Consider the following 26,010-nt stretch of genomic DNA (forward strand, 5'->3'; position numbering starts at 1 on the left):
GGGTGGGTCTCTGGGGAAGCTGAGCTCCAGGACACATTGGTGGGGTCTTCAGTCCAGGGAAGCCTGGCCAGCATCCTGATGACATCTGGAACCTGGTGACTGAAAAGAGAGTTAACATACAAAGCCAAACAAGTTGTTGAGCAATCATGGACCCAAAGCTTGGAATAGTGGAGAGGAAGTGTTAGGGGGATACTCACTGCAAACTCTAGTGTACTTCTGCTTTCAGGTATATATTTTGCAGTAGTTTATGGATACGTGTGAATATGCTCCATATGCTCTCTCTCACAGAAACTGGTGTATATCTAGGTTTTGGGACTTTGTTAGAAAGTGAACCACCTGAGATGGAATTATAGTATACTATGAAAGGAAAGGTCTCACCCAAGTAATGAAGCTGAAGGGTTGTCATTCCACACGTGAAGTCTCTGGACACAGTCTGAAGTGAAGCATGTTGAGGTGGCCATCGTTGCATTGATTAGGTTGTGATCGGCAGATGCAATATGATTTGATATGGATTGGGAGAGGCATACGGGAAAGTGGGCCCTATCGAAGGGTTCCAGGACTGGGGGAAGTAGAGGCTCTCTAGTGGAGATGTGAGGTTCCTGCTGTCTTAGGGTTCAAAAAGACAATCGATAGTTAATGTTATCATCACATTATTTGGTAATTGGGTTAACTTTGAAAAGTCCTTCTGTTAGGGTTTGCTGTACAGTACCCAGTATCTTGTATATAGCTGTGCTATTGGTTGCTTCTGATATACTTGGTCTAGGCTTTTGAGAGAGTCCGCCTATCAAATACACAGCCTATATATTAAAAAGATTTAGTCTGTGTTTTAAAAAACGTCGAGATATACAATTAATTTTCCCCCTCTCATATTAATTAACTAATGATTTATATGACTACATTTTACTAGGAGTGTACATAAACACCATTCCCACCACCAAAAGACTGTGACCCATCCTTCCCACCCACTCCCACCCCCCACTGGCCCAGGGCTCTTTCATCTACAGTTTGTGTTGCTTGAATTTCTTGAGAATTCTGTCTCGGATCTGCTTGGTCTTGACACTGTAAACAATAGGGTTCATTAAGGGTGGGACCAGCAAGTAGACATTGGCCATGAGCACATGGACCATTGGGGAAGCATTTTGTCCATAGCGGCGGATCATTGATAGCCCAATCATTGGGGTGTAGAAGGTGAGTACAGCACAGATATGAGAAATGCAAGTATTGAGTGCTTTCACCCTTTCTGTCTTGGAAGCTATACTCAACACTGTGACAAGAATGAGGATATAAGAGAGGAGAAGAAGCACTGAATCAAGCCCCATGGAGAATATGACCACGATGAGGCCATAGATGCTGCTGACCCGGCGGCTGGATACAGTTGTCTTTATGAGGTCCTGGTGTAGGCAGAAGGGGTAGGACAGAATATTGATAGGACGGTATTGGAGTCTCTTTAGTAAGAAAGAAGCTGGGAAGACCAGAGTTAAGGCTCGTCCAGCAATAGCCAAACCAAGTCCAACTATTACGCCATTGGTTAGAATGGCTGCATAGCGCAGGGGCTCTCTGATTGCCACAAAACGATCCAAGGCCATGGCCAACAGCACAGCTGACTCAATAATGGAGAAAACATGAATGAAGTACATTTGGACCAGACAAGCATTGAAAGAGATCTCACGGGCATGGAACCAAAAGACACTGAACATTGTAGGAAATGTTGTAGTAGACAGACCAAGGTCTGTAAGGGCCAGCATGGACAGAAAATAGTACATTGGTTGGTGGAGGGAAGGCTCAGTTTTGATGATAAAGAGGATGGTAAAGTTCCCTGCAACTGAGGTGGCATAAATCAAGAAGATAGGAAGAGAAATCAAGCCATATCTGTTTTCAAAGCCAGAGAAGCCAGTCAGAAGGAAGTGAGGATACAGAGAAGAACTGTTGAAGACAGACATGGTGCTGATGAAGGTACCTTCAGTCTAGTTGTAAGACAAAAACATGGAGCAATTACGATAAAAAAAAAAAAAACACAGTAAGATAAAGCAATGTTCTGAGGCATGCTGTACATTATTCACTATCTTGAATCACTCCTCTACTCATGATTTATAGCCTCCCCCTTATTAACTACCAAATAATCAATATGTCTTCTATCTGGTGTACATTTTGTATGAACATATTTTGTAAGGGGGAAACAGTTGAGATAAAACAGAGAAACCTGTAAGGAATGTTTTCTACCTAGTTGACTAATAGAGCTTAAATTAGGGCCAGGTGGTGATGCACCTGGTTGAGTGTACATGTTACAATGCACAAGGACAAGGACCCAGGTTTGAGGCCTCAGTTCCCACCTGCAGGGGAGAAGCTTCACAAGTGGTGAAGCAGGTGTCTCTCTGTCTCTCTCCCTCTCTATCTCCCCCTTACCTCTTGATCCCTGGCTGTCTCTATTCAACAAATAAATAAAAATAAAAAACAAGAAATCAAGGTACATCTCCTCCATTCATGTTCTCATGTTCTGAATCATTTTGTCTTTGTGGCTCTCATATGGTGTATGGTCTCAAATCTAGAACCTCATTTATGTTAAGCAGACACTCTATAAATAATTTATCTCCTGTTCCATCGTCATCTTTTCACACTGCTATTTGTAGTTAGCATAAGATAATTCTTGAGAAATTGCCCCACATACCAAAGGGAGGGAGGGTCAACATACTCTGCCACTTGAGGAAATCAGGTCCTGATATGAGTGCAGCCTAGAATGTTCTTAGGTATGATGATGGAATGCAAGTCCAGTCTGGTAGGGATGTAGAGGTTACACAGGCTCCTGTGATAAATACAAAGAGACGTGTGCCCTAGGTCACATTGATGGGGGGGCGGGTTACAATTAATGATATTTATATAATCTCCCCATATTTGGGAGCTACTCTCTACCCTGATCCAGCTTTCTTGTCCTATTCCCAACTCTGACACAATCATCCCAGACAATAGTTTTAGCCCACCTGCATGTTAGCTGTCTGGCCCAGGCAAAAATTAGTAAAAGTCATGGGCTAGCTTCTTCCAATATGAAGGTCATATATCTCACCTGCTATATTCTTACCTTTAGGTTTCTGATTATTAAATCATTTCTTCTGCTTTATATCTTAATGCTTTTCAGCCACCAAATTGCAGATGCTATCATGATGCCAATATGACTTCTCTGGGCAGACAACCTCATCAATGTGTTCTGGAACCCCACCTTCCCAGAGTCCTACCCCACTAGGGAAATATAGAAACAGGCTGGAGATATGGATCAACCCGCCAATGTCCATTTCCAGTGGATAAGCAGTTATAGAAGCCACACCTCCCACATTCTGCACCCCACATACTCCCAGAAGGATAAAAATTAGGGAACCTTCCAATGGAGGAATAGGATACAGAACTCTGGTGGTAGGAATTGTATGAAATTGTACCCCTCTTATCCCATAATCTTGTCAACCATTATTAAATCACTAATAAAATAAACTTTTTCAAAAGATAATTCCTCAGAGTTCAGAGACTTTAGTGAATGGATCTCTATGTACCATTTACACCAGATGAGTTTACAAAGCAACCCATCCTAAAGCTCTTCAGCAGATTTTGAGAGTAGTAGACCAACTTCTTTTTTTTAATATTTGTTTATTTTTTCCCTTTTGTAGCCCTTATTTTTTATTTCTTGTTTTATATTTATTTACTTATTTATTTGCCCTTTTTGTTGCCCTTGTTGTTTTAGTTATTATTGTTGTTGTTATTTATATCGTTGTTAGATAGGACAGAGAGAAATGGAGAGAGGAGGGGAAGACAGAGAGGAGGAGAGAAAGATAGACACCTGCAGATCTGCTTCACCTCCTGTGAAGAGACTCCCCTGCAGGTGGGGAGCCAGGGGCTCCAACTGGGGTCTTTCTGCCAGTCCTTGAGCTTGGCGCCACATGCACTTAACCCTCTCCACTACTGCCCAACTCCCTCTTAATTTTTTTCATTGTTGTTGTTATTGATGTCATTGCTGTTGGATAGGACAGAGAGAAATGAAGAGAGGAGGGGAAGACAGAGAGGGAGAGAGAAAGATAAACACCTGCAGACCTGCTTCAATGCTTGTGAAGGAACTTCTCTGCAGGCAGGCGGGGAGTAGGGGTAAGGGGTGGGGGGGTGGGACTGGATCCTTATGCAGGTCCTTGTGCTTTGCACTACCTGAACTTAACCAGCTGTGCTACCACCCAACTCCAGTAGACCAACTTCTTAAGAGAAATGCAGTTTTCTCTCTCTCTCTCTCTCTCTTTTTTTCTTCCAGGGTTATTGCTGGGCTCAGTGCCTGCACCATGAATCCACCGCTCCTGGAGACCATTTTTCCCCCTTTTGCTGCCCTTGTTGTTGTAGCCTCCTTGTGGTTATTATTATTACCATTGTTGATGTCATCGTTGTTGGATAGGACAGAGAGAAATGGAGAGAGGAGGGGAAGACAGAGAGGGGGAGAGACTGCCTGTGAAGCGACTCCCCTGCAGGTGGGGAGCCAGGGGCTCGAACTGGGATCCTTACTCCGGTCCTTGAGCTTTGCGCCACATGTGCTTCACCCACTGCGCCATGGCCTGACCCCCTAGAGAAATATAATTTAAGCCCATGATCTATCAAAAAATGATTTCACAAGTGCAATGGTTCTTAACCTTACCAATTATGTATTACATTCTTCCAATCTGTTAAGTACAAATATCTTACACCATATTCTCACCTCAGAGGCTTTCCTTCAGGCATAACTAAGCCCTCAGATGGAAGCAGCCATTAAGTCCAGTCAGTAGAGTTTGATCAGGCCTCTAAAACCAAAACTAAGGATGTCTTGTAGTTTGCTAAGGCCACTGAAGATGGACATAAATAAAAAATAAAAAGCTTTATACTGTCTGCTAAGGCAGACAGATCCTCAAAGAAAGGTGCGAGTCCAGAGTCAGACATCCATTTAGCCTTTCCAGATTCAAGACAGGATATTTTTGTGATTGGCATCCTTGACTCTATCCAGTTAAGCCTTATATCAGACGCATGTTCTGTGTTTTACCTAAAGTCTCTGCTCACTCTCAATTACTCCGTCCCTCAGGGCTACTTTTACTCTTGTTACAGCCTCCAGGGTGCATTAGTGAAGTCCAATAGTTATCCTGTGATCCAATAGTTATCCTGCTCAGGGGAAGATTGCAATGGCAAAATCCCAGCGGAGGAATCTGGATTTTAGCAGGAAATTAAAAAAAAAAATTTTCTTGGATCAGGCATTGGAGAAAGACAATGTGCTATTTGTCAGAATAGCATACAAGAGACAGTCTGTGTTTTGAATACTCAGAAATAGTAATCATGCTATGAGCTTAGGAACTTTAGATCATATTTTCACAACAACATAGCAACTTTACCTATGTTGTTGAGCTGTTTTGATGATCACCCAGACTTTTCTGTAAAGTGTAAATGTGTGGTTAAAAATTAGTGCTTATCATAACAATTATAAACAGTAAGGAGATATGAGACCCATTGACATTTGATCCAAAATACTCTACACTACTACCATCCTGAAGAAAAAATGAACATTTTGTTTGCAATATTCATTTAGCAGAATATCCTATTTGCAATTACTCCTAGCCAGAAATACAAAGGTATGATTAGAAAAATAATCTATATTCCCATATTTAGATACTCACTACTTGGCAAAGAAGTAGCCCACAAGGGGTAGATAACATAATGGTTATGCAAACAGACTCTCATGCCTGAGACTTCAAAATCCCAGGTTCATTCCCCTACACAACTGTAAACCAGAACTGAGCAGTGTTTTGATTAAAAATTAAAAAAAAAAAAATAAGAAGTAGCTCACAACTCAAAAGTGTATTATCTGCTAAAAAATCAAGTAAAGGACAACACAGGTTGAAATCTCAATGGACTCTAGTCCATCACAGCAGATTTAGGGACTCAGAAGGGGAAAGGAAGGAGAACTATGGAGAGGTTGGGTACCTATACCCTTACAGTGGATTAAGATGATAGTTTGGTCAAGAGCTAAATGTGCTTATACCTACTTGAGGAAATTTACACTTGTGGCAACAAAAATCCTGTAAATAAACATTTCCTCAGTAAAGTGATATTTGAATTTAGAAAAAAAAATAGGTGCTATAAGGGATCGAACCTGTGACTGCTAAGACTCAGACATGAAATTCTAGCTCTCTGGCCCCCTCTTTTAACTTATAGCCTATTTTTAATATATTTCATTTATTTATTTTAGATAAAAACAGAGAGAAACTCAGAGAGACGGGGCTATATAAAGGAAGATTTACTGAGAGAGAGAGAGAAAGAGAGACCTGTAGCTCTACTTCACTGCTCATGAAGCTTCCTCCTACAGGTAAGGATTAAGGGCTTGAACCCAGATCCTTATACACTGTAATGTGTGTAGTCTACTAGGTGTGCCACCACCCAGCATCTCTTCCATCTTATTTTTGTGCAGATGGCTTAAGAATTCTATTTATTTTTTTAATTTTTTTCCCATTTTATTGCCCTTGTTTTATCATTGTTGTGGTTATTATTATTGTTGTTATTGATGTCGTTGTTGGATAGGACAGAGAGAAATGGAGAAAGGAGAGGAAGACAGAGAGGGGGAGAGAAAGATAGAACCTGCAGACCTGCTTCACCACTTGTGAAGTGACTCCCTGCAGGTGGGGAGCCAGGGCCTCAAACTGGGATCTTTCTGCTGGTCCTTGTGCTTTGCATGCTCTTAATGCGCTGGGCTACTGCCCAATTCCTGTCTTAAGAATTTTAATGCTTAGACATGTGGGTTAGATTCAGCTGGTACCTGAAGGTGGTGCTGATTCTGTAGTGGTGGAATGCTTTTTTTTCTTTCTTTCAATTTTTATTTATAAAAAGGAAACACTGACAAAAAACATAGGATAAGAGGGTTACAACTCCACACAATTCCTACCACCAGAACTCCATATCCCATCCCCTCCCTGTGATGGAATTCTACTTTGGTTTTATGATGTGGCAGGAGTGAGGGAGGACAATGAAAAACCCAGGGAAGCTAAAGGGAAGTGGGGAGTTGCACAGGAAGTAGGAATACTCCACTGGACACCTCAGCTTTTTTCTTTTTTTTCCCCTGCTAAAGTTACAGGAGCATCTTCCTATTTTAACAAGGGAAAGTATCATTTTCCCAGTCCACATACACGGACAAACTGCTCAAGACCCAATTAGTTCTCTGTAGTGGAAGAGTGGATTTGACCAGACTGGTTATATTTATATAGGTTGTTAGTTTTCAAGGTGTTTTCTTTTCTGTTCTAGAACCGAGTTTGTTCAGGCAGATTAGTTTATTGTCCAATTTGAGGAGTTCCCTGAGAAACAAGGAAGGAAAGAAAGGAAAGAAAGGGAAAACACAGGAGGAAACTGGTACTAGGCATTCTCTCTTGCAAAGATGCCTAGTATATGGGGGATGCAGGGAGAGAGGGTGAGTGGCGGTTAGTGCACCATGGTGATGGAGGACCCTAGTTGATGGTTAAAGTAGTGTGTAAACATCTAGCACTGAGAGATAAGACACTGTACTCATGTGACGACTGTGCTCATCAACAGCTATCTTGTAAATAATTATTTACCTAACTGGAAGAAGAGCTAATGGAGAAAAAGAGGAGGATGAGGAGGAGGGAGAGGAGGAGGAAGAAGTAAAACTGTTTCTATTGTGAATCTTCAAGACAGGTCCGCTACCAATATGAATGGCTGGCAGGTTCATGCCCTGCTTCCAAACCCAGTGTGTTCCCTCACCGTTCCTCAACATCCCACTGCTTTCACCAAATGTAGGAAGCCCAGTTTCACGGGTGAGATACTGCTATTGTTTATTCATGAGTGCAGAGTTGTTTCAAGTATTGTGGTTTGTTTGAGACTGTTACACCATGACTGTCTCCTTCCTCAGCTTAAGTTTCAAATTTAATCACCAGTGGTCACAGAGGCAGTGCAGAAGAAAAAGGGTAGAGCTTTCAGGTATATAGTTTGCAGTAGTTTATGGATACGTGTGCACATAAGCTCTCTCTCACAGAAACTGGTGTATATCTAGGTGTTGGGACTTTGTTAGAAGGTGAACCACCTGAGATGAAGTTAGAGTGTACTATAAAAGGAAAGGTCTCACCCGAGTAATGAAGCTGAAGGGTTGTCATTCCACACGTGAAGTCTCTGGACACAGTCTGAAGTGAAGCATGTTGAGGTGGCAATCGTTGCGTTGGTTAGGTTGTGATCGGTGGATGCAATATTATCTGATATGGATTGGGAGAGGCATACGGGAAAGTGGGCCCTATCCAAGGGTTCCAGGACTGGGGGAAGTAGGGGCTCTCTAGTGGAGATGTGAGGTTCCTGCTGTCTTAGGGTTCAAAAAGACAATCGGTAGTTAATGTTATCACCACATTATTTGATAATTGGGTACCTGAAAGCAGTAGTACACTAGAGTTTGCAGTGAGTACCTCCCTAACACTTCCTCTCCACTATTCCAAGCTTGGGATCCATGATTGCTCAACAAATTGTTTGGCTTCGTATGTTAACTCTCTTTTCAATCACCAGGTTCCAGATGCCACCAGGATGCTGGCCAGGCTTCCCTGGATTGAAGACCCCACCAATGTGTCCTGGAGCTCAGCTTCCCCAGAGACACACCTTACTAGGGAAAGAGAGAGGCAGACTGGGAGTATGGACCGACCAGTCAACGCCCATGTTCAGCGGGGAAGCAATTACAGAAGCCAGACCTTCTACCTTCTGCAACCCTCAATCACTCTGGGTCCATGCTCCCAGAGGGCTAGAGAGTGGGAAAGCTATCAGGGGAGGGGGTGGGTTATGGAGATTGGGTGGTGGAAATTGTGTGGAGTTGTACCCCTCCTACCTTATGTTTTTGTTCATTAATCCTTTCTTAAATAAAAAATTTAAAAAAAAGAAAAAAGGGTAGAGCTTATAAACACGAAATCTTGCTTGAAATCCTTGGCATGGCACATGTCAGAATTATGTCCTTATTCTCTCTCTCTCTCAATATATAATATATAAATAATTAAACATAATAACAATTTGGTACGTTGTATATATGTATTTTGCTGTTCTAAACTAAGCCAAGTATAAGTATCCTTTTGGTCTGTCCCTTCACTCATGATTGAAAGTATGGGAATCAGAGTAACAGAGTGATTTCCATCTCCCACATTATTATGCTAAGGTTGAAAATGTTGGTGAAAATTTAGAGAATCAGGAGCTTAACAGTTTATAGTAGCTGACACATGGGTACAATTTCTCATCTTGCCATATAGGTATCTGCAAAACACTATCACCTTCAATACCTGAAAGCCTCCCTTCCCCCCACCCATAAGTCTTCCTTTTCCAGGGTCTTTTGCCTTTGTGTAATATACTAAAACAGTCTTAGTCCAACTTTACTTGATGTTTCCCTTTTCTGTTATTTTTTTTTAAGTTACTCCTATAATTAAAAAGAAAAGAAAATATAAAATATGGTCCTTCTAGCTGACTTGAAAGGGTTTCAGAAAGTAATTCAAAACATACAAAGTAATAAATAATTGAAACCCAACAGACAGTTATTATAGGGAAATATAAAAGCCAAATTTGTTTTGAGTTTGTAACTCTTTGTTTCCTATGTGAATTAAAAGACAAACTCATAAAATAATTATAAATATGTTAATATTGAAATAAAAAAATTAGACTTACACCTCCACCACATATGAAAGCTCTGTTGATGACTGAAAACACAGTAGAGAGATAAAAATCACATATAACAGAGGTACATTTCTTAAGAAAAGTCATTCCTATTATCATTAGTAAGAATGGCTTAACAATATTAACTACATTATATAGATATCAGAAATTTAATCCCTTTGCTGTGTATTCACTCTTTTTAAAAAATTTATTTTATTTATTTATTTGATAGTCACAGGCAGAAATCAAGAGAAAAGGGAGCGGTAGAGAGGGAGCAAGAAAGAAAGACACCTATAGCACTGCTTCATCACTTGCAAAGGGTTCCCCTTGCAGTTGGGGGCTGTGCATTCTCTGTCATAAGTCTCATAAGAATCTTGGGAAGTATAAAGGTCACATGCCACAAACCAGTCAAGTAAAAGCAACATGTAGTCACAGTCATCTGATTTACTGAGATCATATATGTAGAAAATAGAAAAGTAAGACCCAATTTAACCCAGTGGTTAAGTCCCAAATATTTTACGTCTCATACACTCAAATGGTTGACATTCCAGTAGACAAGCTAGAGGGTAAACATTACTTAATGATTTCTCCGTACTCCAAACTTACGGAGAATCCCAAGACGGATCTGCTTTGTTCTGACACTATAGACAATAGGGTTGAGCACCGGGGGAAGAAGGAGGTAAATGTCAGCCATGAAGATGTGCACTGTGGACGACAAATGTTTCCCAAATCGATGAACCATTGACACTCCAATTACTGGCACGAAGAAGATGAGCACCACGCTGATGTGGGATACACATGTGTTCAGTGCCTTCCGCCGCTCTTCACGAGATGCAATGCCCAGCACAGCATTCAGAATCAGCACATAAGAGAACAGTATGAAGACTGAATCCACACCCAATGTGACAATAACCACACACAGTCCATAGACACTGTTGACCTGGGCATCCGAACAGGATAATTTCAGAACATCCTGGTGCAAACAAAAGGCATGGGAGAGGGCATTGATACGACAGTAGTGATAGCGTTGCAATAGCAAAGGCGTGGGCAATACAACTCCCATGCTTCTCAGCAAACAGGCCAAGCCAATTTTGACTATGACACCATTGGTGAGAATGGTGGTGTAGTGCAGTGGACGACAGATAGCAATGAAACGATCAAAGGCCATGGCCAACAGCACAGAGGACTCCAAGAATGTGAACATATGTATAAAGAAGAGTTGAGCATAGCACGCACTTGCCTGAATCTCCTGCACATTCAGCCATAACACAGCAAGCATGGTAGGAAGTGTGGACAGTGACATGCCTAGGTCAGTCAGTGCCAGGATGGAAAGGAAGTAATACATAGGCTGGTGGAGTGAGGACTCGAACCAAACGACACAGAGGATGGTGCCATTACCAATAAGTGCGACCAAATACGCAAGACAAAATGGAATTGACAGCCAAGAATGAACATATTCCAGCCCAGGAAAACCCTTCAGAATAAACAGTGGGTCCTCAGTATCACTATTATTCCAACCTACCATGATGACTCTTTGAAGTGAGAAATGTTTTTTCTTATCTTAATGTATTTGTCAAAATGATCTCTTGTGACCCTAGACAGTATGATCAGAATAATCTTCCCTCTGAATTCACAGAGAAAGGGAAGAGGAATGCTGAATGGTTCTTGGGTAAGGAATATTTCCCACGAGCAAAGAGCTCCAAACTCTGGAACAAAATGTAGACTACACACATCTGAATATATCACTGACAGAGACGTTGATGGGTTTGCATAGAAGATACTGACAAATTTAAGCTGCAAAAGAGTAGAGAAAGAAATCTTTACTATGCTTTGTAACAACAAAAGTGGAAAAAGCCAATGTCTATGAAGCAGCATTTCTTGTTAGTACTATCTTTTTTGACATTTATTTATTTTTTACTTATTTATTTATTCCATTTTGTTGCCCTTGTTTTATTGTTGTAGCTATTATTATTGTTGTTATTATGTCATTGTTGTTGCATAGGACAGAGTAATGGAGAGAGGACGGGAAGACAGAGAAGGGGAGAGAAAGATAGACACCTGCAGACCTGCTTCACTGCCCATGAAGCAACTCCTCCGCAGGTGGGGAGCCGGGGGCTCGAACTGGGTTCTTCATGCTGGTCCTTGCGCTTTGTGCCACCTGCACTGAACCTGCAGCACTGCTGCCCAACTCCCTTAAATTCATTTTTATATTACAGAATTACATGTCAGTACTGTATTTGAGCGAATAAATTATTGTTTCTATGTTATTTTTCAATTGTGAAATCTAATTTGATGCCAAGATCTCAACATAATTTCTCTTCATATTTATCTTTTTAAATGGTTTACTATATCTAATAAGTAAAAACATTCATTATATGAAAGAGGGCATTAAAAATAAAGTTTTATAACCTCAGTATACTTGAATATTTTTATATATTTATAACTTTAACCTAAACTAACATTAGAAAAATTCATATATATATGGTGTAAAGTTACAAAGTAACTGTTAATGTCCATATATATATTCCCACAAGGTGGGGGGGACACGATGATCTCGGACATTTTTTATACAATATGAATCTTATGGATAATATTCACTTAATTCCTAATTATCACTCTTTTCTTTTTCTGTTATATAAGGCCAACAATCACAATTTTTAAATATCCCATGCCAATATTGTATTTCTTCAGTTTTACTACACTTGCACCTGCCTTCATGAACTCATGGAAATCCCAGAAATACAGATCTGAGTTTCTACTTCTAGTGCCTCTTATAAGCAGTCACATTCCTTTTCTAGTTTTAAAATAAAACTCTGGTGCCAGTCTTTTTATTTTTTCCTCTTTTGTTGCCCTTGTTGTTTTATCATTGTTTTGGTTATTATTGTTGTTATTACTGTTGTTGGATAGGACGGAAAGAAACAGGGAGAGGACAGGAAGACAGAGAGGGGGAGGGAAAGATAGACACCTGCAGACCTGCTTTACCGCTAGTAAAGCCACCCTGTTTTCACTCTCCCTGAGCAACTTTCACTATGACTCCACTGCATTCCTATTTTCTTCCTCTAATAAAGGTAGACAAATCAGATGACCCCCTAGATTTTCAGAGCCAGTCTTCTCAAGACACCCATAGTTGGTAAGGATAATTTTTCCCTTCCTCCTCCTCCTTCTCTTCTTCGTCTCCTCCTTCTCCTCCTCCTTCTTCCTCTGCCCATTCCCCTTCCCCTCCTTCTCCTTCTACTTCTCCTCCTCCGTCTTCTTTTCTAGTGACAAAGTTTTACAAACTAGCAAGATTTCAGGGGTATTACTTCACATCCATACAGGGTAAGTGTAAATCACCCCACCCTCTAGTATGCAGTTAGTATAAGGTGAGGACAGTCTAGATCATACAACTTCTAGAAGAAACAATCTTTTCCCCCAAGTTCAGTAACTTAAAGGCTACTTCTTAAGTCATGTCTTTCCCATAATTTAGAAGACAGTGATTGATACTAATACATTAGTTTGACATTACCTGTTCCCCCTCTCTTTCTTCTTCCCCTTCCCCTCCTTCTCCTTCTCCTTCTCCTTCTCCTTCTCCTTCTCCTTCTCCTTCTTCTTCCTTCTTCTTTTTTAATCAACCAGAGTCTTGCTCAGTTCTGGCATATGGTAATGTTTATTATTATTATTATTATTATTATTATTATTATCATTGTTATTATTTTACCAGAGCACTGCTTAGCTCTGGTTTATAGTGGTGTGGGGGATTGAACCTGGGATTTAGGAGCCTCTGGCATGGAGTCTCTTACATAGTTATTATCATATCTGAATCCAGCCTAGTTTGACATTCTCTGTGTTCTTTTCTGCTCCTCAACAACTAAAGCCTTAGTTTTTAAAAAATGTTTATTTATTTATCCCATTTTTGTTGCCCTTGTTGTTTTATTGTTGTAATCATTGCTGTTACTGATGTCCTCGTCGTTGGATAGTACAGAGAGAAATGGAAAGAGAAGGGGAAGACAGAGAGAGGGAGAGAAAGACAAACACCTGCAGACCTGCTTCACCACCTGTGAAGCAACTCCCTTACATGTGGGGAGCCAGGGCTCCAACCGGGATCCATAAGCAGGTTCTTGTGCTTTGTGTCACGTGTGCTTAACCCACTACCACCGGACTCCCTAAAGCCTTAGTTTTTAACATTAAATCATTTTACTGCCTATGATGGGGACTGCACAATCATTGTAGTTCTCCCTTGCACATGGATAATAAATTTCTTCTCCTCCTCCTTCTCTTCCTTCTCCTCCTCCTCCACCTCCACCTCCTCCTCCTCCTTCACATATAGAAATATAGCACTGAAGCTTCCATTAATCCAGTGGGGGAGCCCTAATGCATGTTTATTTGTCCAACCCCTGAAAAGCCTGATGGTGGGTGGTGAGTAAAATTATCTCTTTTTACCTCACAGGTTCCACTGAGAAATTAACAATACCCTTTAGGATCTATTACATATTACTAAGGTCAAGGACCCTGGTTGTGCCCTGCTCCCCACCTGCAGGGAGGGCACTTCCCAAGTGGTAAAGCAGGTCTGCGGGTGTCTCATGATCTCTCTTTATTTTCCTCTCCTCTTTCAATTTTTCTCTATCCTATCAAACAAAAAATAGAAAGAAAAAAACTGGAAGCAATAGATTTGTAGTGTTGGCGCTGAGCCAGAAAAAAAAGAAAAAAAAAGTCAAGGTCTAGGTCTAGGTCTCATCATTTCAGACATTTCTGCCGCAGCAGTGTCTCAGCATTTCTCTCATCCATGCTTACAGATAGGTTTCTGACCTGTTGAAAAATATAACACATGTTTTAGGGTTTTGTTTTTTTTTTGCCAGTTCTGTTTTGTGTTTGTTTTTTGCACATATTCCTGTTGAACTGACCTGAAGTAAAGATTGTTCAAATATGGACTGAGATTTATCATGAGTTCTCTCCGTTGAAAAATGACTATTATCTTTATTTCAGATCAGAATTTTGTCTGATTCTTAGCTCCACTTTATAGTGTGAATACTGTCAGTTTTCAGTATGAAAAACCTGTAATTCTCCAAGAGGGTTTTGACTTCAACTCTATATTCAAGGTAGATAAAGAATTACCATTATTTGTGTGGTAATTGTGTCTCTTTCTCCCTCTTCCCCCAAGTCAAGGTGTCCACTGGATCTAAATGAGGCTTAGTCTAACATAAAGCACTCACTCTGTTCTGTCTCTGCAGGGCCGACTACGTAGCTAGAATGTAACTTTTTCTATGTCTCCAACCACAGCGAACAAAAAGCTACTGAAGTCCCCTGATAACTTTAGATTCTTCTTCCTCACTCAGAAACTTTGCTTTAATTCCCTATTCTGTTCCCTCTATCTCTATCCACCAAATTAATGAATAAATAAAACATTCTAGATATAATATCTTCTATAAATACAATAATATGCAGCCTAAAGTTATGAATCCTTCTTTAATAATATTATTAATATAATATTACACTGCTTCAAATATAAGACATTCTAGCTGTCTTTGTTTAAGTCTCACCTGAGAAGAGTTCCCATCTCTATTTGAAAGTCAATCTTGTACTGATTACCGAAGCTATGATTTTGCTTCTATACAGACTTCGAGACTTGAAATCCTTGAGTGCTTCTGCCATATTTAAAGGTGCTTCTGGTCTCTCTTGAGGTTGAAAATTATAAATTGATGTCACATTGTATCGGCTCCCCAGAGGTGAAATCAATCTAACACTTAGCCACAGTTGTACCAAGAGTATGATTATAATCCCCACAGCTGTCAAGATTTGTCTCTATAAATATCTCCCACTCCTAGTACTTTTCTTTAAATGTAATAGTTTTTGTTGTTGTTTATCAAAAAAAAAAAAGCTTCATGAGAATGAATTCATGATAATTACTAAAACTCAGAAGTTATAAGAATAATTTTTCTTTGTAGGTCTCACAAATAAAGTCATTAACATTTATTTCATCATTAAAGTATGCTTGCTTGAGTTAGTGTATTGCACCAAAGTAAAAGACTCTTGGGTGGGAGGTGGGGGTGGGGGTGGAGGGGGCTCACATCCTAGAACATGATGTCAAAGGACCTAGAGGGGGTTGAATTGTTATGTGGAAAACTGAGAAATGTTACACATGTACAAACTACTGTGTTTTACTGTTGACTGTAAACCATTAATTCACATATATATTAGCTTGAATTATTTGTAACTAACTTTAGCAAATAATGTGATGATTGTATATTCTTAGTTTGATAAGTATTTTATCAAGAATATAAGTAAATTTCACAAAATTATTTTCTGTCCCCACTGGTATCTGATTTTTATAATTCATATGATTTCCTTCCATTATAAAATCACTGTAATTAACTACACTTACTGAGTATAAAATTTCAACTTTGTCATGCTGTAATAAATATAAATTGAATCTGACTATTTATTGGTAGATTCAACTTGGTAATATTTTGTTTGCTATTACTGGATTATAGAAGTCCCATAAAATTACCTGTCTCTTGAGTGGCAACCAGGAACAGAATAAACCTGAAAAGGCTGTGGAAAATGGATAAAACCTAACTATGTACAGGAAACGGAACACAAAGTATTTGAAAAAGTAGAGAGAAAAAGACAGCATAATGGTCATGCAAAAATACTTTCATACCTGAGTCACCTCCAGGTCCAGTCCAAGCATCACAATAAACATGGTTGAGATGTTCTCTGATGAAGGAAGGAAGGGAGAAAGGGAATTAAGGAGGAAGGAAGGGGATATAGGGAAAAGGAGAAGAAAACAAATGTTAAAATTTAAGTAAAAGTTGGCACAGAGGTTAAGAATCTAGGTGGGGAATAAAACAGTAGAAAAGTCAAGAGAGATAAAATGAAAGTGGACAAGAAGTAGAAACTAGTAAATGCAAGCAAAAGATTGAAAAAATGTAATTTGATAAAAGTATTATCTTTGCTCAGAAATAATTCCATCTCCTCCCACTAAAATAGGATATCCACTTCCCCAGCTAAATCTTCCTGCTTCATTCTGACCATTCTAAACTACTTCCTTTTGCCTCTTTTTTATGATGGTCAGATGAAACTGGAATAAGAACTTTGGAGAGAATGCTCGAGAAAGCAGAAACATAGCAATGGTCCTTTTAGGAAGGACATTGAAGGAAGTTCTGTAAGATAATCAGTTGTCCTGCTTATTCCTCAAGACGTTAGCAGTAAGTTCCCATAGATCAGTGTGTTACTGGTTCATTAATAAACTGGTTGGAGGAAAAAGTAGCCAACTGCCGGGATAGCCTGAGGGTACTTCTTCCCGAGCTAGTGCTCTCTGGGTTGGAGAGAACTCAACTGGAGCTGATCTAGGCTGCTGTGTGGGAGAGGGATCAGGAACTCGTGCTGCACCAACTTCCGCAGGAGATACACTCTGGAACTCTCGGAGCCGGAAAGCAATTTCCAAGTGTCTTTAATCAGAAGAGCAGCTGTTTTTATACTCTCCAAGTAGGGTGGAAACAGGATGTGATATAGAGAGGGTGGAGAGAAAAGTGACTGGTGAAAATCAGAGTGTGACAAAGAAGGGATCAGTGTGTGACAAGGAGGGGGTGGAGCAGGAGAGAATCCTATCATAGAACCACCAGTGCCCTGGAGTGCTTTATGTAAAAGTGATTTATGTAAATAGACCAAAGCTTTGGATCAGTAAAATCCCTATATAGGCATATGGTTAAGCAGAAGCCAGGGGGAGATGGCAACTACCCAACAGCCAACCATATAAAATTGGGAAGGTGGGAGACAACCTTTGCAATGCAATGCCAGTATCTGCTCTTCTTAGAGGAACTAATGGAAGGATTTTTATCTCTTCCCCCTATTTAAGGAATGGTAACTCTTTATTTATTTATTTATTTTTTTGGTCTGGAGAGAGCAATGGAGATAATTCATGATGAGAGCACAGGACAAGGTAATTACTTAGAAATTATAAGAGCAGACACAGTACTGGTGATCTAGGACTTGGAAAGAGTGTAGTTCTATCTTCCTGGTCTTTTAAAACCTCCTGGTTGGGTCTGATCATGTCAACTGTCCTAGATTCGAGTGTCACCAGGGTCCTGTATTTGATACTAAATACAGGAGACAAAACAAAAGTGTCCTAGATGAATGTTGAAGTCATCTCCTCCTCCTCATCTTGGATGTAAATTGAAGGAATCATGTCAAGTGAGATAAGGATAAAAGGAAAATGATTCCATTCATAGGCAGAACTTAAGAGAACAGAAAGGGAAAACACAAGATAAAACTTGGATTGGCACAAAGCACAAGGACCGGCATAAGGATCCCGGTTCGAACGCCGGCTCCACACCTGCAGGGGAGTCGCTTCACAGGCGGTGAAGCAGGTCTGCAGGTGTCTATCTTTCTCTCCCCATGTCTGTCTTCCCCTCCTCTCTCCATTTCTCTCTGTCCTATCCAACAATGACGACAACAATAGTAAGTACAACAATAAAAAAAACAAGGACAACAAAAATAAATATTAAAAGAAACTTGGATTGGGTTTGATGTATTGCATCAAAGCAGAGGAGACTGAGGAGCGAGGGCAAGGAGGGGATTTGGTGGAAAAGGGATTTTGGAGTCCTGGTGCATGATGATGGAAGGGAACCTAAGTTTGGGGCAAGAGAATTTTATAGACACAGGGAAATGATTAATGATGCCTATATGTCAACAATTGTCCTGTAAACCATTAACTACTCATCAATAAAATATTTAAAAAAAACTCAAAAAATAATGAAGCCATGGGAGTCAGGCAGTAACACAGCAGGTTAAGCACATGTGACACAAAGCGCAAGGACCAGTGTAAGGATCCCGGTTCGAGCCCCCGGCTCTCCAACTGCAGGGGAGTTGCTTTACAAGCAGTGAAGCAGGTCTGCAGGTGTCTTTCTTTCTTTCCCCCTCTCTGTCTTCCCCTCCTCTCTCCATTTCTCTCTGTCCTATCCAACAATAACGACATCAATAACAACAACAATAATAAAGAAACAACAAGAGCAACTAAATAAAAATAAATAAAATATTTTAAAATATAATGAAGCCATGCTTCAAGAAAGAAAAGCTCAAGAAATGTAAAATGTAAATGGGAATACAGAGAGTATTTTTAATTTCGTTTCCTACCAGGCCACTGGACTGATTCTCAGCTTCTGGGAGAGGGGGGAGTGGATGGCATTCTACTTACTTAATTAGACTTCAGCTGGACTGAAGGTACCTTAGAGACAATGCTCATGTCTAATAAAACTTAACCTTCATCATAGTGTTTATGATAATACTTAAAAGTATGATAAATGGTATAATAGGAGCTGGGTGGTGAAGACCTGGGTGAACCCACATTACAGTGCATAAGGACCTGGGTTCAAGACCCCAATCGCTACCTGTAGGAGGAAAGCTTCGCAATTGGTGAAGCAGGGCTGGAGGTGTCTCTGTCTCTCCCTTTCTATCTTCCCCTTCCTCTCAATTTCTGGATGTCAGTGTCCAAAAAATAAATAGCAATAATTTTAAAATAGTATAATAACATGACAGTACAATAGAATTTTGCATGAATATATACCTAGTGCCTTTATTTTATTATATCCTTGACTATACACTCAAAGATAATTTGTCTTATTTTTCTTCCTTAAGGATTATATGATTACCAGAAAATTTTACCTGGTTCCTGAACAATCAGAAGTATATGACTCCATCAACAAAACAGCTCACCTGATTAGTACTCCAGCTTTACCATGTTTATGAGTCAGGTTTCAAGACTGCCTCTCAATACACTGGAGGAAGGAAGCATTAGTGCTATAGTGTTTTCCAACCCTTTGTTTCTGTTTGTCTCTGTCTCTGTCTTTTCATTTGAAAAAACTAGTCCATATTTGTGAATCCCTGGCATCAACAATAGTGAAAAAGGATATGACTCAAGAAATAAAGGTTCTTAGTTATTTTGGATATTTAAAAGATCTGGGGTGGGGGGAATCAGTTACTCCTGTAATTTGAAATGTGACAGAAACAGAGGGATCTAGATAAGTAAAATATAATAACTGCTCTGGAAAACTCACATACAGTTCCTCGGAATTTTTGATGAGAGAGAAATTACCTTTATTTATTTTTATGAGAAAGATATAAATACACAAGTCAGAGCAGCATGTTGGCAAAAGATGGTGCCGGGAATTGAATCTGGACTTCTAGAACTACAGGCATGGCAATCCTGTTTTCTAACAGGTTAAGCTATCTCCCTCTTCCAAGAGAGCAGTTAATTATGTGTGATGGAAGAAGCAGAATTCATAGGGGATAACCATAAATGACTAATTTATATAAACAGTGGGGATTTGACTGTATTCCCCTGCACTCAGTGAATGAAGTACTCATCTATGGGTTTTTAAATTGCTTTATGTATAACATTCTGAGCTGTCATCCCCAGTGGGTTCTGTGATACTATGAAGGCATCAGTGTAGAGGGACTATAATCGGACTGTCACAATAGCATCGGTGCCTAACGAATAGGACCAGAGTGGTTTCATCCTGTTTTCAGTTTTTAGTTTGACCATGACATGCTGATACCAGCACCTTGCTAAGTACCTGGAAAACTTCTTGCTCTGGCTGGGAGGCTCCTTAAGTAATAGCAATGAGATGTAACTAGGAGAGAACTCAGCTGCAAAAGTGCAGGACTTGTGTTTCTGAGGCATCAGGAAGGCTTCCCAGTCATTCTACTTAGATCAACATATGTAAGAATAAACATAATTTGACACCATCTTCATGAAGGAAATATATATATATATATATATGGAGAGAGAGAGAGAGAGAGAGAGGAGGGGGGGATAGAGATCTGCCTTTATCGTGTGTGAATATGTTATATGGATACACAGACCAAAGAAGCAAAACTCTTATAAAATCACTATGGGCTTAAACTTCTGTTTTGCTTCAAATACTTACCTCATTCTTTTCAGGTTATTGTAAAAAAAGATTTGAAAAGTGGAATGTGACGCGTCTTTCCACATCATGGGAAGAACAAATATTTTACCAAAGAGACAAAAATATTTCTAGTCATGCATGTATGATGAGGAAGGAAGGATGCAAAAAAAAAAATCCGGAATGGATAATAATAGACTTCTACACCAAAAAAGAAAAAAAAAAAAAAACTACAACATTCTTTTGCTTTACTTGATTCCTTATCACAGAGAAAAAACAAAAAGTAAATGAGTAATACTCTAAATAATGGCAATCTCAGAAAGATTTTTAGAAATTAACTTATACCAAGTGGCTAATAACCAAAACATGTAGAGAACTCACAGATACATCAACATCAATTTAAAAAAAAATATTAACAATGAAGAGAATATAAACTGACTCTTGACCAAAAAAGATGTCCAACAGATAAATGAGAAAATACTGCAAGTCACTGATTCAGAAAATTCTAACCAAGAGGAGATGTCATTTCATACCTGTGATTGATGTCACGTATTTCAAAGAACAATGCTGATGAGAATGTTGGAGAAAACAACTCTTCTACACTGTTGGGTGAAATTGTCAATTGGTTCAATCCTTGTGGAAAATAGTTTGGAGATTGATTCATCACAAGACTAGAAATAGACCTGTCCCATAATTCAGCAATTCCTTTCCTAGGGATCAGTTCAAATAGCAAAGAATCACATATCAAAAGGAAGCTATACACTCCTTTGTTCACAGCAGCCTATTTGAAGTAGTCCAAATTGGAAACCCAGATATCCAGTGACATATGAGTGGTTAGAAAGTTGTGGTAGGCGGGGTCAGGCAATGGCACAACCAGTAAAGTACATAAGTTACCATGCACCACAAGCTTCCTGGTTTAAATCCCCCACCCCATCTCTGCAGGGGAAAATTCACAAGAGATGAAGTAGTGCTTTTGTGCTACTGGAACAAAAATGGACATATGGACCAATGGAACAGTATAGAAAGTCCCTAACTAAGCTCACACATATATAGGCACATAATATATGACAAAAGGTGCCAAAATTGTTGAACAGGGAAAAATAAGGGAAATTCTACTTTGTTTTATTTCCTTATGAATCATCAAAGTATCACCTGTATCATGAAGCATAATGTTCCCTATGAAGAGTTTCTATGGAAGCTCTGCCAACTGCTAGAGGTATAATATAGGCAGCTGATTTTCTCCATGCTAAGGTAGTTTTTTCAAACATGCAAAATAAAATCATAAACTAATAGCAATTAAATATTTCATTTCACTAATTTCATTGAATCAGATAAATAATGCAACCAGTTAAAAAAACTATTAACACATTTACAGAAGGAAATGTTAAGTGTGTGTGTGTGTGTGTGTGTGTGTTATACACATAGCCAGGGTCTCACACATGAGCAATTTCACTGCATCCAGCTGCTTTATCATTCAGATGGAAACAGAGAGGGGCCGGGTGGTAATGCACCCAGTTAAGCACATATAGTACTAAGTGCAAGGAGGCATGAACATCCATGTTGGAGCCCCTGGATTCCCACCTGCAGAGAAGCAGGTCTGCAGGTATCTGTCTTTCTCTCCCTCTCTGTCTTCCCCTACTCTCTCATTTTCTCTCTGTTTTATCAAATAATGTGGAAAAAATGGCCACCCAAAAGCAGTGGATTCGTAGTGCTGGTACTGAGCCCCAGAGGTAACCCTACAAACAAAGAGAGACAGAGAGAGAGAGAGAGAGAGAGAGAAAGAGAGAGAGAGCTGATAGTATCTATTTATATACCAATAAACATAAATCACTTTATTTGTAGTATCTAAAAAATCATAAAATAGATTAAAGGCATTGAAAAAAATAAGTTTCCTATATAAAAAAAATCAATGAGCCATATAGCATATTGTAAACAAGTGACTGTGATGTACTAATTCTTGATTAGGTCTAGAAATCTAGATATTTTTATAATATAACATTTTTTTTAATTTCACATCATACCCACCAATAATGTAGAAGTCTATATTTTAATAAAACTTTGTACTTAATAATAGGTATGCATCTTCAGAGATGAAACTTGAAAATTAAAATTTCAACCTCTTCTCAACTTCTAGAAGGAATTACCTAGAAATTAAAAGGAATAAAATCGAGGGTGTGGCCAACACATACAAGCAGAGTTATCATATGCTGTGAAACTGTTCTAAGAATATCTTTTTATTTTTTCTTATTATTATCTATTTATTGGATAGAGACAGTCAGAAATTGAGAGGCTAGGGAGGTAGAGAGGGAGAGAGAAAGAGATACCTGTAGCCCTACTTCACCACTTGTAAAGTACAAGGGGCTTGAACTTGAGTCCTTGCACATTGTAACATGTGTGCTCAACCAGGTGGGCCACCACCTGGACCCTGAATATCTCCATGTGTGAAGGAAGCATGATTTCAGCAGAAGGAAAAGTGAAGACTTAAGGAAGGAGTGTTTTCTTCAAAGATTAATTCTCCTATTTACAGGGGATGGTTACTCTCTTTGCTCTAGTCTCCTTTGAGAATTCACCTACAGGGAGCGCTCTTGCCCTCTGTGGATACCCTGCTGAGTAGAATCCCCATAGTTTTTTTGAAGACATCAGGGACACAGAACTAAATGGTGAAGCTCCGATAAATTCTGCCTTCACATCAGTGAAATTCTGATGACTATATGCTTCTTCCATTTCCTTGCATGTAGGTAGGTCTATTGACTTACCAACTTTACTGGTAAGTTTTCTAATATTCATCACTACAAATTGCCTTTCACCAACTTCAGGCATTAAACTGTTACCTCCAAGTGATTCGGAGGCACACAATTACTCAGACTTAAAAAGTCTAACAATTCTATAGATGCACAGTAGAGTCCAAGATGATGACAATCAAACCAGAAACACTGGTACAAAAGAATTCAGAAACTACTACCTAACAATGGTTATGGTGGGTCAGGTCTTCAGAGTGCAAAATTAACATTAACTTTACGTCAGGACAAACTGTTTCTCATCTATGAGATCATGGCAGATGTAATGAGCATCAATGAAGAGGCGGCAATAGTAACCAGTAGATGTGGCTATCTAATTAGTCTTGGCTAATTCATCATGATTCTTGGAGCTAAAACTTTGTTTTCATTTTTTCTTCTTTCCCAATTAATAAGCAAGTAACTTTGTGATCCTAACTAAAAGGTATAGAATTTCATGGATCTTAAGTAAAGGTATGTTCAGTATAAATTCCATTTAATTTAAATACAGAAGCTCTAAGATAGGGGCATATTTTTTCATGAAGTTATGGCTCTATGATTTCAGTTCCCCTGGGTTACAACATCGTCAATCCTGCATAACATGAATCTTGCATAAGGACAGATAGTGAGAGATTGGATAGATGGATGGCTCTTTCCATCATGTTGCATCCAAAATCCCTGAGACTTTGAGTTCTACATGTTCACTGCTGAGTTCTATACACATTTGAATCCCAGCTTTTGGGAAGAGGAGAGACCATGACAGAGGAAGCAGAAACAAAGTTTCAAGGCCCAGATTTGGAAAGCCCCAACCATCACTTCCTTTAACATGCTTGCCAATATTGCCACAAGGAAGTCTGGGTAATGTAGTTTCTAGCTGGATAACTGTGTGAGTGAGTAGCTGTTATCCACTTACATTGGATGAGTGGCAGAATGACTTTTGGTAAGTAAATGGCAGTCTCCTTGAAAAGAGTAAGTTGATAAGTCTGTGTTTTCCTGGAAGGGTGGGGAAGGAGTGTACATCAGTGATGTGATTTGAGACTGTGACTGACTATGAAAGAGGGAATAGACAGAGGGGAAGGGAAGGAGGAGGAGAGAGTGGAGAGAAAGAATAGTGGGAGAGAGATGTAGGGAGAGAGAGGGAGATAAAGGGAGAGACAGAGAGAAGAAAAAGGAAGGGGAAGAGAGATGAAAGGAGATGAGGATTATCGTTGGAGATTATCTACAATGTTAATATTCATAGTGTCTAAACTGCAGTATAACAATTCAGTACATCTCTTTGTGCTATTGCAGGAAGATTCTTTCAACACCCACACCCAGATTCCCTCACGCTAGGCAATGGCATTCTTCAATACCTCTGATTTAGAAATCTCCACCTTCTTCCTCACTGGAATCCCAGGGTTGGAATATGTCCATATTTGGGTCTCTATTCCAGTTTGCCTCATTTATATTACTTCTATCCTGGGGAACTGCACCATCATCTATTTCATAAAGACAGAGACCTCTCTGCATGAGCCAATGTATTATTTCCTCTCCATACTGGCCTTTTCTGACCTGGGACTGTCCATTTCTTCCCTTCCAACCATGTTGAGAATTTTCTTGTTCAATGCCAATGGAATTTCCAGTGATGCCTGCTTTGCCCAAGAGTTTTTCATTCACGGATTCTCAGCAATGGAGTCATCTGTTCTTCTTATGATGTCCATTGATCGCTTTATAGCCATCTATAATCCTCTGAGATATACCTCCATCCTGACTGGTGCTAGAATCATTAAAATGGGACTCGCTCTTGCTTCATTTTGTATGCTTCTTATCCTTCCTTTCCCCTTTATTCTAAAAAGACTGAAATACTGTAAGAAGAGTCTTCTATCCCATTCCTACTGCCTCCATCAGGATGTCATGAAGCTAGCCTGCTCTGACAACAGAGTCAATGTCATCTATGGGATGGTTGTGGCTCTAGCTGCTATGTTTGTCTTGCTATGCATATCTGTGTCTTATATAATGATCCTGAGAACAGTTCTTGGCATTGCCTCACACCAGAGTCGTCTCAAGGTCCTTAATACTTGTATCTCTCACATTTGTGCTGTGCTCATCTTCTACGTGCCTATAGTCACCTTAGCTATTATTCACCGTTTTGCCAAAAATGTTACACCAGTTGTTAGAGTCATAACAGCGGATGTCTTCATCTTGATTCCTCCTCTAATGAACCCCATTGTGTACTCTGTGAAGAGTCAGCAGATTAGAAATCTGATCCATTCAAAATTATGTGACAGACAGGGCTGCTCTATGAAAGCCCAGTTGACCTGACACTTTCCACTTAGGATTTGGAATTAGTCGTGTAAGAATAGAAATTGTAGTTAGAAAAACTGCATGTATTAAGCAGGTTCATAAATATTGTTGATGATTTAATTATACTCCAGATGAGAAGTTATAGTTGTAACTATAATCTCATCACTATGTCTCCTCTCTTTTCTACGATTTTTACCTCTGGATGCAGCTGGTTATAATCAACTTCAGCCATCACAGTACAGACATATTAGGGTAAAATTACTTTCCAAAGTATTATTCTATATTGAAATAGAATACAATTATATAACATGTTCACTTAGAGAAAAAAAACTATGAGTTAAATAACTCAGGCATGACCAGCAGTAACTAAAGTATGCTGAAAAACTAAGCACATAATTTCATTTCATACATAAACA

The 26,010-nt window shown here is 39.4% G+C and overlaps 3 protein-coding genes across 3 annotated transcripts; 1 reads left to right on the top strand and 2 right to left on the bottom strand.

Annotated features, from left to right (window-relative positions):
- Positions 1-998: 998 nt before the first annotated feature.
- LOC103122790 (olfactory receptor 51G2-like) lies at positions 999-2,134 on the bottom strand. The gene has a single exon (XM_007533409.2). The coding sequence runs from the start codon at positions 1,938-1,940 to the stop codon at positions 999-1,001; it is 942 nt and encodes a 313-aa protein (XP_007533471.2). The 5' UTR covers positions 1,941-2,134.
- An 8,100-nt stretch (positions 2,135-10,234) lies between these two features.
- Positions 10,235-11,191, bottom strand: LOC103122840 (olfactory receptor 51L1). Its single transcript, XM_007533461.2, has one exon. It carries the CDS (start codon positions 11,180-11,182, stop codon positions 10,235-10,237), a length of 948 nt encoding a protein of 315 aa, XP_007533523.1. The 5' UTR covers positions 11,183-11,191.
- A 13,455-nt stretch (positions 11,192-24,646) lies between these two features.
- Positions 24,647-25,612, top strand: LOC103122841 (olfactory receptor 51A4-like). Its single transcript, XM_007533462.1, has one exon. The coding sequence runs from the start codon at positions 24,647-24,649 to the stop codon at positions 25,610-25,612; it is 966 nt and encodes a 321-aa protein (XP_007533524.1).
- The last annotated feature ends 398 nt before the right edge of the window (positions 25,613-26,010 follow it).

This window comes from Erinaceus europaeus, chromosome 17 (assembly GCF_950295315.1).
Source record: "Erinaceus europaeus chromosome 17, mEriEur2.1, whole genome shotgun sequence".
Lineage (NCBI taxonomy): Eukaryota > Metazoa > Chordata > Mammalia > Eulipotyphla > Erinaceidae > Erinaceus > Erinaceus europaeus.

Coding starts and splice junctions, on each gene's coding strand:
- LOC103122790 (XM_007533409.2), bottom strand. CDS start 1,940: ATGTCTGTCTTCAACAGTTCTTCTCTGTATCCTCACTTCCTTCTGACT.
- LOC103122840 (XM_007533461.2), bottom strand. CDS start 11,182: ATGGTAGGTTGGAATAATAGTGATACTGAGGACCCACTGTTTATTCTG.
- LOC103122841 (XM_007533462.1), top strand. CDS start 24,647: ATGGCATTCTTCAATACCTCTGATTTAGAAATCTCCACCTTCTTCCTC.